This window comes from Heteronotia binoei, chromosome 4 (genome assembly GCF_032191835.1).
Source record: "Heteronotia binoei isolate CCM8104 ecotype False Entrance Well chromosome 4, APGP_CSIRO_Hbin_v1, whole genome shotgun sequence".
Classification (NCBI taxonomy): Eukaryota; Metazoa; Chordata; class Lepidosauria; order Squamata; family Gekkonidae; genus Heteronotia; species Heteronotia binoei.
The window spans coordinates 167,027,603-167,044,065 of NC_083226.1; the positions used below are offsets into that span (position 1 = coordinate 167,027,603).

At 48.6% G+C, this 16,463-nt stretch overlaps 1 protein-coding gene across 5 annotated transcripts in view; it reads left to right on the top strand.

Moving 5' to 3' along the window:
* The window catches only part of MYO5B (myosin VB), a 520,179-nt gene that overhangs the window by 263,328 nt on the left and 240,388 nt on the right, over positions 1 to 16,463 (top strand). For all 5 annotated transcript variants that reach the window (XM_060236175.1, XM_060236177.1, XM_060236176.1 and 2 more), the window contains exons 7-9: positions 925 to 1,006; positions 12,557 to 12,664; positions 13,157 to 13,266. In XM_060236175.1, the coding sequence (XP_060092158.1) occupies positions 925 to 1,006; positions 12,557 to 12,664; positions 13,157 to 13,266 (300 nt within the window). The remainder of the gene's footprint in view (positions 1 to 924; positions 1,007 to 12,556; positions 12,665 to 13,156; positions 13,267 to 16,463) is intronic.

A 16,463-nucleotide genomic window follows, 5' to 3' on the forward strand; every position in this document is an offset into this window, starting at 1 on the left:
TGGAAGGAAAACTTTCTCCAGCAGAACACGGCACTTGAGCCCGAAAGATACTACAGACCCTAATGATGGTAGACTAAGTTTCTGACTTGGTGTAAGGCAGCTTCATGTGTTTATGTGAATGATGGAAGCAGTTAAAGTGGCGGGGGGAGGGAGATGGTGCATATGCAAGTCCTTGAGAGTTTATAGAAAGATCTGGATTGTGGAGGAGTTTCCACATTTATTTCACACAGACACACATCCCAGAGTCTTTCCTTATGAACCCCCACTGTAGGGTTGCCAAGTCCAATTCAAGAAATATCTGGGGACTTTGGGGGTGGAACCAGGAGACATTGGGGGTGGAGCCAGGAACAAGGTTGTGGCAAGCATAATTGAACTCCAAAGGGAGTTCTGGCCATCATATGTAGAGGGACCGCACACCTTTTAAATGCCTTCCCTCCATTGAAAATGATGAAGGATAGGGGCACCTTCTTTCGGGGCTCATAGAATTGGACCCCTTGCTCCAATCGTTTTGAAACTTGCAGGGTGCTTTGAAGAAAGGGACTGGATGCTATGTCGAAAATTTGGTGCATCTACCTCAAAAAACAGCCCCCCCAGAGCCCCAGATACCCACAGATCAATTCACCATTAGACCCTATTGGAATCGGTCTCCGTAGAGTGCCCAGCAGACATTTCCCTCCCCCCCCCCATTTTCTGATGACCCTGAAGCGAGGGGAGGGCCTACAAACCGGGGGATCCCCTGTCCCCACCTGGGGATTGGCAACCCTACTCCAATGTTGTTCTGGAAATCTCACGGTTGAAAAACAGAAAACAGTTATATAAATAAAAGGTGGTGTAATTTTTTGGGCCCAATAGTATTTACGGTTGCCCGTCCCCCAAAGTTGCCAATCCCCTTTTCACTAAAGCAGAGGCTGTTTTACTTCTCAGGCGGAAGACGAGCGGAACTACCACATCTTCTATCAGCTCTGTGCCTCTGCTGCTCTTCCGGAATTTAAAGATCTCGCACTGAGTGAGTATGCCAGTCACATATATTGAAATTCCAGGGCCATAGCCACATTCCTTTACTGCAGCCAAACCAACAAGAGTCTCGCACAAACCCTAAAGACTGACAAATTGTGTCTGACACCTTTTTTTGTGAGCCGTAGCCAGCTTCATTGGACTCATGAAGTCACATATACGTTTGGCAGAGAGATTTATTCTCAAAGCAGCAATAAATAGTGGGGGGTGGCATAGAGAAGAAGATGAAGATATTGGATTTATATCCTGCCCTATACTCTGAATCTCAGAGTCTCGGAGCGGCTCACAATCTCCTTTACCTTCCTCCCCCACAACCCTGTGAGGTGGGTGGGGCTGAGAGAGCTCTCACAGCAGCTGGCCTTTCAAGGCCAACTCCTATGAGAGCTATGGCTGACCCGAGGCCATTCCAGCAATTGCAAATGGAGGAATGGGGAATCAAATTCGGTTCTCCCATATAAGAGTCAGCACACTTAACCACCACACCAGACTGGCTCTCTGAGAGGTCAGAAGGCCCAGATTCCGATGACAAAGTGCGTGACATTATTTTGCAAACTGCAGATGAAAAAAAAAGATCCACAGTCCATTCCTAATGGGTGTGGGCCCCTCCCAACTGTTAATGAATTAGCAAAAGTCTGTAAATATTAGCTACTGCTTACGTAGTGAACAATCGCTAGCCCTCCATGAGTCCAAGTCACAGAGTTTCAATTTTTCATAAGAATTTCAACTCAACACGGATTTGAGAGGGACCTGGGACTCATCTTACTTTTGCTAAGGAGCCATCAAGTTGCAGCAGACTTACGGTGGCCCCAGCAAAGGGGCTTTCAAGCTAAGTAAGAAGCAGAGGTGGTTAGTCATCGCCTACCTCTTCACAGTCTTCCTTGGTGGCCTCTCTTCCAAGTACTGACCCTGATTAGCTTGTGAGATCATTTTTTTTTTTTTACATAGGATAAGTTTATTTTAAAAATTCCAAGTTATACATAAGAACATAAGAGAAGCCATGTTAGATCTGGCCAATGGCCCATCCAGTCCAACACTCTGTGTCACACAGTGGCAAATTTTTTTTTTGTGGCTAATAGCCACTGATGGACCTCTGCTCCATATTTTTATCTAAACCCCTCTTGAAGGTGGCTATGCTTGTGGCCGCCACCACCTCCTGTGGCAGTGAATTCCACATGTTAATCACCCTTTGGCTGAAGAAGTACTTCCTTTTATCTGTTTTAACCTGTCTGCTCAGCAATTTCATCGAATGCCCATGAGTTCTTGTATTGTGAGAAAGGGAGAAAAGTACCTCTTTCTCTTCTTTCTCCATCCCATGCATAATCTTGTAAACCTCTATCATGTCACCCCGCAGTCGACGTTTCTCCAAGCTAAAGAGTCCCAAGCGTTTCAACCTTTCTTCATAGGGAAAGTGTTCCAGCCCTTTAATCATTCAGAAATTTGTTGGATGAAGTAGTATCAAGTAGATTAATTCCACACATAAAATTCTACTGTGCATAAAGTACTATGGTATATACAAAGTTCCCTCTAAGCTGTGGGGTCTTGTGAGCAAAAATTCTACTTTGTGAGCTACTGGCATTAAAGTGGTGAGCTACTGGTAGTAAAGTTCTGAGCTGCTGCATAAATTCTTGTGCTCTGGGGTCATCCTTCCTGAGCTAAGACAAAAATGTGTGAGTTGGAGGCTAAAGAATTGTGAGCTAGCTCACACTAACTCAGCTTAAACAGATTTAAGGACAGTTTCTATCCAAGTGCTGTGGTTAGGCTAAATGCAGGGTTATGAAGGATTATCTGTTTTAGATATATTTAAATGGTTTAAATGGTTTTATGAATGTTTATCTGTTTTAGATGTATTTAAATGGTTTTAATGGTTTAAATGGTTTTAGATGTATTTAAATGGTATGAATATGAATATGTGTGTTTGATGTGTTGGTATGTTTTGTGGAAGAGCACCTCATTTCGTTGCTCTCTTTTTGTTGAGAACAATGACAATAAATTTATCTATCTATCTATCTATCTATCTATCTATCTATCTATCTATCTATCTATCTATCTATCTATCTATCTTAGAGGGAACACTGGGCATATAAAACTTTGTAGAACATCTTATTTAGCATTTAAGCTAACGTCCAGTTCGCCAGTCAATCAATCAGTCAATCAATCAATCAATAGGTAAATAAATAAATACATGTATAAATAAATATCTTATTAAGGATAAATTAACTGATAATAGGGCTTGAATTTTTTTATTCTTAAGCTAAGAATAATAAGCTAAGAATAATGCCTCCCTCCATCCCAAGCCAAACGAAAGGGAATACTTAAATAAAAAGAGAAAGAGATGAAAGCATAAGTTAGAAAGAACTATAGCGAGAGAAATTGAAGGTAAGTTGTGTTAATAGGTAAGATGTTTGCTTGCGAGATCTGACAAGATCAGGCCGTGCTGCCTTTCCTCGCTTTCTGACAGTACCGGATTAAACCCTGTGGAGGCCCCTAGGCAGTCAAAATCTTTTTTGGGGGGGGGCTTGCAAATTATCTCTGAATCAGAGTGCCCGCCTTGCCGCCCCCACTGCAGCCGGCAGGCCCCTTCTCAAAAGCCCCTTTGACAAAACTGGGGGAGAGGCAGAGAGAGGCAAATTTGGCGACAACGCCAGCAGCAGAAGCACGAGGCAAGTTGGGCAAAGAGCAGCTCAGTTACTGGCTGCACATGCAGGCTGGGAGGGCTGCAAGCAGAGGGAAAAACCGGGTGTGGGGGGAGCTGGCCTGGGGCTTCTAAAGGTGTGTGCCTAGTTGGCCTAATTGTTAATCCGGCCCTGCTCTCTGAGGACAACCAGAACACTGCAGAGCTGAGTTGACTCTGGGTTTCCCGCACTCGCAGCTAGTATTGGTCTTCTAACAATGATTCTTTTGACTCACGTGTGTGATTAAACAAGATCAAGGTATACATGAAAGGGCCAACTTCAAGAAAGCAGACACCCTAGAAAGAATCTCTAAAGCAGGCTGGATTCTGTTCACAAAACCAGTCGCTGGGCATAGAGTGGGGAGGGTGGAGGACATATTCTCCCCCCCACCCCCCGCCAATACCGCCAGCTCAATAATAATCTATTAAGCAGTGACTTTCTACTTCAGTGTCTGCAGGGAGAACTCTTTCCAGAAAAAGCCGGCAGTCACAGAGAGCTGAGAGTGCAGGCAGGTTATCCCCACAAGGTACTTAATTGGATGGGAAATGTTTGAGTGTCCTCTTTCTGCTTTAAAGCTTTGGGGAAGAGAGAGCTTCTCTGGCCTCCAGCTGGACTTGTCTCTTGGTTGCTGTGCGTAGTCTTCTCCCCCCCCCCCCCAAGCATGGTGTGTTTTCTCTTCCAGAGGCACAGCAAGACAATGCTTAACCAAATATTTGAAAGGCTTGGGTTGAAATGGGATTTTGGAGAGAAAGGGGAGGGAGAGATTGGGTCGTAGCCAAAGGTGCTGTTTTGTTCTTCACCTCTAGCAGGGGTAGCCAGACTGCAGCTCAGGAACCACATGTGGCTCTTTCGCACATATCGCGTGGCTCTCAATGCCCCCACTGCGTTCGTCTCTTTAAATTACTTCTCCCAGCCATGTCAGCTGGTGGCTTGGAGAATGCACTTAAAGTTGCTTCCTTTTCACCTCTCCCTCCCTCATCTGTTTCCTCCCTTCCCGTCTTGTGGCTCTCAAACATCTGACCTTCATATCTTGCGGCTCTCAAACATCTGATTTTATTCTATGTGGCTCCTACGTTAAGCCAATTTGGCCATCCCTGACCTATAGAAAAAGGCACAAAGTTGAACTACACTCACATGTGTGTCTGTGTGTATTTCCATGTGTCCAAGTCATCGATAATATGAGGTGTGTGCAGGGGGGGGGGGACTGATGTAGCCAGTCCTCCTGGAGCTTACAGTAGGCCCTGTGAGAAGAGCCCTGTAAGCAATTCTAGCAGGACCTCCTTTGCATATTAGGCCACACACCCCTGATGTAGCCAGTCCTCCTGGAGCTTACAGTAGGCCCTGTGAGAAGAGCCCTGTAAGCAATTCTAGCAGGACCTCCTTTGCATATTAGGCCACACACCCCTGATGTAGCCAGTCCTCCTGGAGCTTACAGTAGGCCCTGTGAGAAGAGCCCTGTAAGGAATTCTAGCAGGACCTCCTTTGCCTATTAGGCCACACACCCCTGATGTAGCCAATCCTCCTGGAGCTTACAGCAGGCCCTGTGAGAAGAGCCCTGTAAGGAATTCTAGCAGGACCTCCTTTGCCTATTAGGCCACACACCCCTGATGTAGCCAATCCTCCTGGAGCTTACAGCAGGCCCTGTGAGAAGAGCCATGTAAGGAATTCTAGCAGGACCTCCTTTGCATATTAGGCCACACACCCCTGATGTAGCCAGTCCTCCTGGAGCTTACAGTAGGCCCTGTGAGAAGAGCCCTGTAAGCAATTCTAGCAGGACCTCCTTTGCATATTAGGCCACACACCCCTGATGTAGCCAGTCCTCCTGGAGCTTACAGTAGGCTCTGTGAGAAGAGCCCTGTAAGGAATTCTAGCAGGACCTCCTTTGCCTATTAGGCCACACCCCCTGATGTAGCCAATCCTCCTGGAGCTTACAGCAGGCCCTGTGAGAAGAGCCCTGTAAGGAATTCTAGCAGGACCTCCTTTGCATATTAGGCCACACACCCCTGATGTAGCCAGTCCTCCTGGAGCTTACAGTAGGCCCTGTGAGAAGAGCCCTGTAAGCAATTCTAGCAGGACCTCCTTTGCATATTAGGCCACACACCCCTGATGTAGCCAGTCCTCCGGGAGCTTACAGCAGGCCCTGTGAGAAGAGCCCTGTAAGGAATTCTAGCAGGACCTCCTTTGCCTATTAGGCCACACCCTCCTGATGTAGCCAGTCCTCCTGGAGCTTACAGTAGGCCCTGTGAGAAGAGCCCTGTAAGGAATTCTAGCAGGACCTCCTTTGCCTATTAGGCCACACCCTCCTGATGTAGCCAGTCCTCCTGGAGCTTACAGTAGGCCCTGTGAGAAGAGCCCTGTAAGGAATTCTAGCAGGACCTCCTTTGCCTCTTATGCCACACCCTCCTGATGTAGCCAGTCCTTCTGGAGCTTACAGTAGGCCCTGTGAGAAGAGCCCTGTAAGGAATTCTAGCAGGACCTCCTTTGCCTCTTATGCCACACCCTCCTGATGTAGCCAATCCTCCTGGAGCTTACAGTAGGCCCTGTGAGAAGAGCCCTGTAAGGAATTCTAGCAGGACCTCCTTTGCTTATTAGGCCACACACCCCTGATGTAGCCAATCCTCCTGGAGCTTACAGCAGGCCCTGTGAGAAGAGCCCTGTAAGGAATTCTAGCAGGACTTCCTTTGCCTATTAGGCCACACCCCCTGATGTAGCCAATCCTCCTGGAGCTTCCAGCAGGCCCTGTGAGAAGAGCCCTGTAAGGAATTCTAGCAGGACCTCCTTTGCATATTAGGCCACACACCCCTGATGTAGCCAATCCTCCTGGAGCTTCCAGTAGGCCCTGTGAGAAGAGCCCTGTAAGGAATTCTAGCAGGACCTCCTTTGCCTATTAGGCCACACACCCCTGATGAAGCCAATCCTCCTGGAGATTCCAGCAGGCCCTGTGAGAAGAGCCCTGTAAGGAATTCTAGCAGGACCTCCTTTGCCTATTAGGCCACACACCCCTGATGTAGCCAATCCTCCTGGAGCTTCCAGGAGGCCCTGTGAGAAGAGCCCTGTAAGGAATTCTAGCAGGACCTCCTTTGCATATGAGGCCACACACCCCTGATGTAGCCAGTCCTCCTGGAGCTTACAGCAGGCCCTGTGAGAAGAGCCCTGTAAGGAATTCTAGCAGGACCTCCTTTGCCTATTAGGCCACACCCTCCTGATGTAGCCAATCCTCCTGGAGCTTACAGTAGGCCCTGTGAGAAGAGCCCTGTAAGGAATTCTAGCAGGACCTCCTTTGCCTATTAGGCCACACCCTCCTGATGTAGCCAATCCTCCTGGAGCTTACAGTAGGCTCTGTACTAAGAGCCCTGTAAGCTCTTGGAGGATTGGCTACATCAGGAGTGCGTGGCCTAATATGCAAAGGAGTGGGTGTATGTCTGTCTTTTACAAAAAGGGAATGTCCAGGTAAGGGCAGTTTAGCATTGCCAAGTCCTACCTGCCTGCTGGTGGGCGGTGGGGGGGGCAGATCCTGCCACCACTCTGGGAGGCTTCTGGCATGTGTGGCATGATGCCGTCACTTACATCCCATGTGGCACTCTAGGTTTTAGGCAATAACTCTGTGTTTTTCTGCATACAAAACCATGGAATTTGCCCAAATCCCAGAGTGGTGTTGTGTGATGTCCCCAGCGAGATGACATCACTTCAGGGTGACATCATAGTGTCAGAGACATCACATGATAGCACCCATGTTGGGAGTGGGTTTTCCCCCATTGGCCAGCTGGGGGCCAGTGGATTGGAGCCCCCCAAAGCAGGGGGAGCCCCACTGGGACCTGGGGATTGGCAACCCCTGTCCCCTCCTATGCATTCAGTCGCTTTTAGCCCTTTTCCTTTGTGGAGATGCCAGCCTCCAGGTGGGACCTGGCTATCCCCTGGAATTACAGATCATCTCTAGACTACAGAGATCAATTCCCTTGGAGCATTTCGTAGGGTGGGCTCTGTGGCATTGTATCGCACAGAGGTCCCTGTCCTCCCCAGGCTCCTTCCCCAAATCTCAAGGAGCTTCCCAGTCTGGATATGGAACCCTACCACCCCTTCCCCTGCTGGTAAGAACTTATGAGAAGCCATGTTGCATCAGACTAATGGCCTATCCAGTCCAACACTCTGCGTCACACAGCGGCCAAAACCCAGGTGCCATCAGGAGGTCCAACAGCGGGGTGAGAACTCAGGAAGTCCTCCCGCTCTTGCCCACAAGTGCCAAGGATGCAGAGCACCACTGCACCAAACAGAGGGTTCCATCTATACCCTGTGGCTAATAGCTGCTGATGGACCTCCCCTCCATAGGTTTCTCAAATCCTCTCTTGAAGCTGTCTGTGCTTGTAGCCTCCACCACTTCCTGTGGCAGTGAATGTCATTGTTAATTTCTCTGTGGCTAGGGGGGACCGGGCAATGCTTTTAGTGCAGTGAGGTGAGGCACAAGGGGGAGAAGGCAGGGTTTGGTTGCCCTCACCTGTTCGTTCTGTTTTTGTTTAACTCAGGGGTCATTTTGGAGACGAATAGGTGGTGGAGCTCATTAGCATATGCCCCCCAGCAGTCAAAAGCAACCAGATGCAAGAAAGGAGAGCCCCAGGCGAGCGAGGCCTGCTTGGGCTGGCTAGAGATCCAGCCAGCCCAAGCAGGCCTCACTCACCTGGGGCTCTCCTTGGCTGGCCGCCTCACAGTTAAAATGCCAGCAAGCCTAAAGGGGTTAATGAGGGCTGCTGGGGGTGCGGCAAAGCTCCTGGTGGCTGGTTGGCCAGGGATTGTTATGCAGCTACACCTACTATTCAATGAACAAGTTATGGGGGGAGGAGGAGGGGGAACCCTCAGAAAGGTTCAGGAGCTGTGCTCCTGTGAGCTCCTGCTGAATTCAAGGCCTTCCACCATCAGCTTTAGACATGTCTAGGTCACCTTACACTTGCCAGCGATACAATTACCAGTAACTTGGTCATGCACTAATGTGACAGAACCAGCCCGATTTGACTTTACAGACCTGGGTCTATCAGCCACCTCCTGCACCACTTCTTGGAGGGTGCTATTCCACTTCCTGCCACTAGGGTGCTGCTGCCACCACAGTCCTGTTGGGGGTGTTCCTGCCACGAGGGACGGACTCCGGACGCCCCTCCTCAAGCTGAGGCCCTGCCTCCAGTCTCCTGTTATCCAGCGCCAGGTTAACACGGGACCAAATTCCTTCCGAAGGGGGGAAGGCAAGCAGCCCGTCAGTCACTGCCAGTCTTCCAGGACTCCCCCTACAGAAGCATTTTGCATGCATGAGAGAGGATGTTTGGTGTAGAGGTTAAGCGCGGAGTCTTATCTGGGAGAACCGGGTTTGCTTCCCCACTCCTCCACTTGCAGCTGCTGGAATGGCCTTGGGTCAGCCATAGCTCTGGCAGAGGTTGTCCTTGAAAGGGCAGTTTGGTGTAGAGGTTAAGCGCGGACTCTTATCTAGGAGAACTGGGTTTGCTTCCCCACTCCTCCACTTGCAGCTGCTGGAATGGCCTTGGGTCAGCCATAGCTCTGGCAGAACTGTCCTTGAAAAGACGGCAGCTTCTGGGAGAGTTCTGTCAGCCCCACCAACCTCACAGGGTATCTGTTGTGGGTGGGGGGGGGGAGGTAAAGGAGACTGTGAGCCACTCTGAGTGGAAGGTAGAATATAAATCCAGTTTCTTCTTCCTTTTCTGCATAGAGGGGTGTTTCATCGCTGTTGTGTGCATTCAATAGAGTTACCACCTCTAGGTTGGGGAATATCTGGATCTATGGGCGGTGGAGCCAAGGGAGGGATGGAATTTGGGGAGGAGTGAGACCACAGTGGAGTACAGTGCCTTAGAGACCACCCTCCAAGACATGCATTCTCTCCAGAGGAGCTAATCTCTGTTGTCTGGAGATCAGGTCCAATTCTGAGAGATCTCCAGGCCACCCCTGGAGGATGACAACCTTAGTACTTGATGCTACTTTTACCAGAAGTGCTCCAAAAAACATCCCCTCCCCCTCCCCAAAGTCAGCAGGAAAGGCACCCCAGCGGACGTTAAAATTTTTATTCAAGTGAGTGATGCTGTTTGATGAAAAGAAGATAAAAGCTGAAAGTTGGGAAGGATCCGGGGGTTGCTGATTTGTCCTCAGCAAAAGTTCACCGGGCTCACGGTTCATCAGGAAGAACGGTTGGGCCAATCATGGAAACTCGAAGCTTTCCGTGCATGTTATGTGTATAATCAGGTAGAAAATGTACAGTTTTGCAAAGTCAACAGTGATTTATTCTCGTAAGCCAACTGCGGAAAAGCTGAGGGCTTGATTTTATTAAAGAAAAGCAGGGCTTAGTTCTACTCCAAGAAAAAAAAAATATCTCGGAAGAAACTGCACGAAACTCTGCCTGTTTTACTGATGAACGGCTTCAAAAGGGGGGAAAAGGACATTCTCTTTCCCCCTGGACAAGATGTTTAATTTTTCAGCCTAACACATCTTGAAGCTTGGGAGCAGGCAGCTGTGCAGTCCATATGCTGTCCGAAATGGCACGTAACCGTGCCCTCTCTGAGGTAAATTTTCATGAGAGGAGGTTTTGGACAAAGTGCCGTTTGTGGCTGCCTCAGAAGGAGGGAAGGTGCCGGATTGCTTTTCAAGAATGTCTCGAAGTTTTGAGATCTTGAAGGAAAGTTAGTACCTCTTGAATGAGGATCTAAGTTTCTTGGGAAGAAACCCATGTATGGTGCTCTCATCAGGTGCTGATTACCTGGGCTGAGAGAGAACATAGAGCTGGAAGGGACCTTCGGGGTCAACTAGTCCCCAACCCCCAGCCATGGAACAGTACCGGTCCGTGGCCTGTTAGCAACCGGGCCATGAGTTGTATAATGATTTCATTATATATTACAATGTAAGAATAATAATACAGCCCCATGGCGCAGAGTGGTAAAGCTGCAGTAGTGCAGTCTGCTTACGACCTGAGTTCGATCCCAGTGGAAGCTGGTTCAGGTAGCCGGCTCCAGGTTGACTCAGCCTTCCATCCTTCCAAGGTCGGCTTGCTGGGGGGAAAGTGTAGATGACTGGGGAAGCCAATGACAAACCACCCCGTAAAAAGTCTGCCATGAAAACGTTGTGAAAGCAACGTCACCTCAGAGTTGAAAACAACTGGTGCTTGCACAGGGGACTACCTTTACCTTTAATAATAATAATAATAATAAGGCATTGGATTTGTATCCTGCCCTCCACTTCGAATTTCAGAGTCTCAGAGCGGCTCAAAATCTCTTTTACCTTCCTCTTCCACAGCAGACACCCTGTGAGGGGGGTGGGGCTGAGAGAACTCTCCCACAAGCTGCCCTTTCAAGGACAGCTCTGCAAGAGCTATGGCTGACCCATTCTAGCAGCTGCAAGTGGAGGAGTGGGGAATCAAACCCGGTTCACCCAGATAAGAGTCCGCACACTTAACTACCGCACCAAACTAATAGAAATAAAGTGCACAATTGTATCATCCCGAAACCATCCCCTCCCCATTCGTGGTAAAATTATCTTCCACAAAACTGGTCCTTGGTGCCAAAAAAGTTGGGGACCACTGAATTTCTAGTCCAAGCCCCTGCACAGTGCAGGGAAATCACAGCTACCTCCCCCTACCCACTCCCCCAGTAGCCCATGTTCCATGCCCAGAGGAAGGTAAAAAACTCCAGCATCCTTGGATCAATCTACCCTGGAGGAAAAGTTCCTTTCCGGCCCCAACATGTTGATTGACATTAAAGCAAGAGCACTGGCTCATCCATCCCTGCCCTCCTTCTCACAGTCTGCCTAAATTCGTAGAATAAGCATTGGTGCCAAGATGGCCATCTAGCCTCTGCTTAGAAACCTCCAAAGAAGGAGAGCCCACCACCTCCTGAGGAAGCCTGTTCTACTGGGAAGCCACCATAACTTTCTGGAAGTTCTTCCAAATGTTTAGTCAAAAATTCCTTTTGATTTGATTTGATTTAATTTTCACACTGCTCTGATTGTGGTCCAACCTTCTGGGGCAACAGAAAACAACTCTGCTGCATTCTGTGTATCCAGGGGTGGCCCAACTTGCTTAACATAAGAGCCACATAGAATGAATACCAAAATGTTTGAGAGCTGTACGATATGAATGTCAGATGTTTGAGAGCTGCAAGGGAGGGGGAAGGAAGGGAGGAAGGAAGGGAGGAAGGGAAGGAAGGAAGGAAGGAAGGAAGGAAGGAAGGAAGGAAGGAAGGAAGGAAGGAAGGAAGGAAGGAAGGAAGGAAGGAAGGTGTTTGAGAGCTGCAAGGGAGGGGGAAGGAAGGGAGGAAGGAAGGAAGGAAGGAAGGAAGGAAGGAAGGAAGGAAGGAAGGAAGGAAGGAAGGAAGGAAAATGGGGAGGGGAAGATGTGGAAAGAAAGCAACTTTAACTTTAAATGCATTCTCCAAGCCACCAACAACTGCCTTTTCCATGCTGGCTGATTGGGTTGTGGGGGCTTCAAGAGCCAAACTATATGTGTGAAAAAGCCATATTTGCTGTATATGTGGCCCTTTAAATACTTGAAGATGGCTATCATATAATGTCTCAGACATCTCCTCTCCAGGCTAAACATCCCCAGCTCCTTCAACCTTTCCCCATGAGGCAGGCTCCAGACCCCTCATCACCTTTGTCACCCTCCTCTGGACCCATTCCAGCTTATCAACAACCTTCTTACTGTGGTGCACAAAACTGATACCAACTGCTACAGCTGTTCACGGTATTTTCTGGGACGTAGCGTGCAGGAAAACAAGATGCCCAGTGTTGACTGCCAAGTAAATGTGTTTGAGGTATGCTCGAAGAAGCATGAACTGGGAGGTGGTATTCTTGCTTCTACTAACGTGCGTTCTCCATTTCCTCCCTCCCAGCTTCTGCAGAAGACTTTTTCTACACAGCTCAGGGAGGAGATACCTCCATTGACGGAGTGGATGATGCCAGTGACTTTGAAAAGACGAGGCAAGCTTTCACGCTGCTCGGTAAGAGATGGGTTTCTAAAAACTTCTTGGACCACTTCCCAGTAGAACATTTGGATGATTCTGCTAGTGGTTTGCAAATAACCCGTGCAGGAGCATTGATTTGATGGTGTGACTCTTGGTGGCATCATGAATCTTTTAAGCTTAACTGTTTTCACCAAGGCTTTTTTTGTAGAAACAGCCCAGCTGGAACTCATTTGCATATCAGGCCACACACCCCTGACGCCAAGCCAACCAGAACTGCATTCCTATGCATTCCTGTGTGTGTGTTTTTTTAAAAGCCCTGGTTTTTACCCTGCTCCCATGGTTAGTTTTTTCAGATCATGGCTCTGGTTGTATTTTGTGTTTCTATCAATTTTCCAATTAGACCTGCAGTTAAGCTAATCATTTGAAAAACCGTTTAAGTGATTAGAACGCATCCCTGATGAACTGAGCAGCAAACTTTTTTTTTTTTAATTCTGATCGTGAAAATTGAGTTTTGATTGTTTCTTCCAGGCGTGAAGGAATCCCATCAGATGACCATTTTTAAGATACTCGCCGCCATCTTGCACCTGGGAAACTTGGACTTTCATGCGGAACGTGACGGGGAGTCCAGCACAATATCGGTAATGCCTTTAGGAGGCATGATGCAGACTCTGGGATGAGAAATTCCTGAATATTTGGGGGGCAGTGACTGGGGAGGGCAGAGTTGGGAGAAAGGAGGGGGCTCAAATGGATATTACCTGACTGGCTAGCTCAGCAAGGGTGGCCACTCTGAGTGTAGCTGCAAGGAGCCTCTCAAACAATGGGCTTCATTCAAATGAATATTACTTGATTGGCTGGCTCAGCAAGGGTGGCCAATCTGGCATGGAGCCTCTCAAACAATGGGCTTCATTCAGGATATGAATTTAAGAAAGTTGCAGAGACTTTTCTGTTGGGATTACAAATGGAAAAATTTCCTAAAGAAGATAGAACTATAATTTGGTACTTGCTTTCAGCTGCTAGGACATTATATGCGCAGTTGTGGAAGCAAGAAAAAATATCAGAGAAATGGGATTGGATTGTAAAAGTTATGACATGGAGTGAAATGGACAAATTAACAAGAATTTTAAGAGACTATGATTTAGAAGTTTTTAAGATGGAGTGGAAAAAGTTCAGAAGATATGTAGAAAAAGAGTGGAAAATAAAAGGACATTGGACAATTTTTGATAATCATCAAGTCTTAGAAAAAAGAAGAATATTAATTTTTGTTTTTATTAATTAAGGGTACCTTTAAACATTAGTACTTTAAGTAAATAACACCGGCGGGGGTCAAGTAACAGGGGGAGGGGTGGGTAGAAAGTAATATATGGGATAGATAAAAGAAATTTTTAATGATGCAAGAAATATAATTTGTTACCATATGTTACCAAATACAATTGTTTTAACATTCAAACAATGGGCTTCATTCAAATGGATATTACATGATTGGCTGGCTCAGCATGGGTGGCCACTCTTAGTGTAGCTGCAAGGAGCCTCTGAAACAATGGGCTTCATTTGAAGCTCCCAGTACACTACACCATCAGTCACCATGGCTATTAGCCACTAATAGAACTATCCTCCATGAATCTTTCTAATCTCCTTTTAAATCAGATGTGATCCTTTGCATACGGGACTGGAACAGAGGTGTAGACACCACAAAAGTATGATGGGATTCATGCCAAGGCCATCTCTGTCCCCAACTCTTCCCTTCCCCCCGCGCAGCGGCGTCACTAGGGCGGGGCCAAGGGGGCCATTGGCCCTCCCCCAGAGCTGCTGCAGGACTCGGAGAGGAAGTTTCGGCGCTGGGCCTCCTACGGGCTCTCCCCGCCCTTCTATTAAGGAGGCGGCCAGTGGGAAGGCGGCTCGGACGGCCCGGCTCGGTCTCAGCCTGTTCCATTGGCTGCCCACTTCCCATGCGGCGCGGGTTGGGGGAGACCCGGGCTGCCGGACCTGCTTTAGCTTCACGGGCGCCACTTCTGGCCCAGTGGCGGCAGCTGCGATCGGCTCAATCGAGGCTGGCCAGCGATGGGGTCTCCCGTTGGGGAACCTCCTCCTGCTGATCTGTACAGGGACACATGGGTGCGCTACCTGGGTGAGTCGGTGCCCCCTGGGTGCAGGGCGGGGGGAGGTGACTTGAATCAGTTACACCCCAGGGTGCAACCCACCCTAGTGACGCCCCTGCCCCCGCGCCTTCTGTATTTTACCTATTAAAAATGTGGAAAACAATTTCTGCTTCACACCATTTCTGCTTCTGCTTTTGTGACTCACAAAAACTCATGCTGGAATAAATGTTGTTCGTCTCTAAGGTGGCACTGGACTTCTGTTTCATTTTCAGCCAAAGGCTTTGTAGAAAGGGTGAACTGTGAAGGGAGAGAGTGCAAGGGGGTGTTGTTCAACCCTTGGTTTCTCCAGGTTTTAAAAAAAGAACCATTAGTGACACAAAAGACATCTTTTGTGGAAAGCCAGTTTGGTGTAGTGGTTAAGTGTGCAGACTTATCTGGGAGAACCGGGTTTGATTCCCCACTCCTCCACTTGCAGCCGCTGGAATGGCCTTGGGTCAGCCATAGCTCTGGCAGAGGTTGTTCTTGAAAGGGCAGCTGCTGTGAGAGCCCTCTCAGCCCCACCCACCTCACAGGGAGGAGAAGATAAGCCGCTCTGAGTCTCTGATTCAAAGAGAAGGGTGGGGCATAAAACTGCAGTTTTCTTCTGCTTCTTCTTCTGCTTCTGCTTCTTTTGCTGCTGCTTCTTCTTCCTGAGACTCCAGAGGATTGCAGCAAGCCAGATAATATTGGGTTATGTGGGCCAGCGGTATTACTCCGAACAGGGTGACTTTATGCATTAATGTTTGAGAGAGAGAAGGGGGTGGCATCTCCCAGGTATTCTGGGAGGGACTTCCCTGAAGAAGGAGCAATAGAGGAGAGTGGGACTCTTTTTTTTTGTAGCAGGACCTCCTTTGCCTATTAGGCCACACACTCCTGATGTAGCCAATCCTCCTGGAGCTCTCAGCAGGCCCTGTGAGAAGAGCCCTGTAAGGAATTCTAGCAGGACCTCCTTTGCCTATTAGGCCACACACCCCTGATGGAGCCAATCCTCCTGGAGCTTACAGCAGGCCCTGTGAGAAGAGCCCTGTCAGGAATTCTAGCAGGACCTCCTTTGCCTATTAGGCCACACACTCCTGATGTAGCCAATCCTCCTGGAGCTTACAGCAGGCCCTGTGAGAAGAGCCCTGTAAGGAATTCTAGCAGGACCTCCTTTGCCTATTAGGCCACACACTCCTGATGTAGCCAATCCTCCTGGAGCTTACAGCAGGCCCTGTGAGAAGAGCCCTGTAAGGAATTCTAGCAGGACCTCCTTTGCCTATTAGGCCACACCCCCCTGATGTAGCCAATCCTCCTGGAGCTTACAGCAGGCCCTGTGAGAAGAGCCCTGTAAGGAATTTTAGCAGGACCTCCTTTGCCTATTAGGCCACACACCCCTGATGTAGCCAGTCCTCCTGGAGCTTACAGCAGGCCCTGTGAGAAGAGCCCTGTAAGGAATTTTAGCAGGACCTCCTTTGCCTATTAGGCCACACACCCCTGATGTAGCCAGTCCTCCTGGAGCTTACAGTAGGCCCTGTGAGAAGAGCCCTGTAAGGAATTCTAGCAGGACCTCCTTTGCCTATTAGGCCACACCCCCCTGATGTAGCCAATCCTCCTGGAGCTTACAGCAGGCCCTGTGAGAAGAGCCCTGTAAGGAATTTTAGCAGGACCTCCTTTGCCTATTAGGCCACACACCCCTGATATAGCCAATCCTCCTGGAGCTT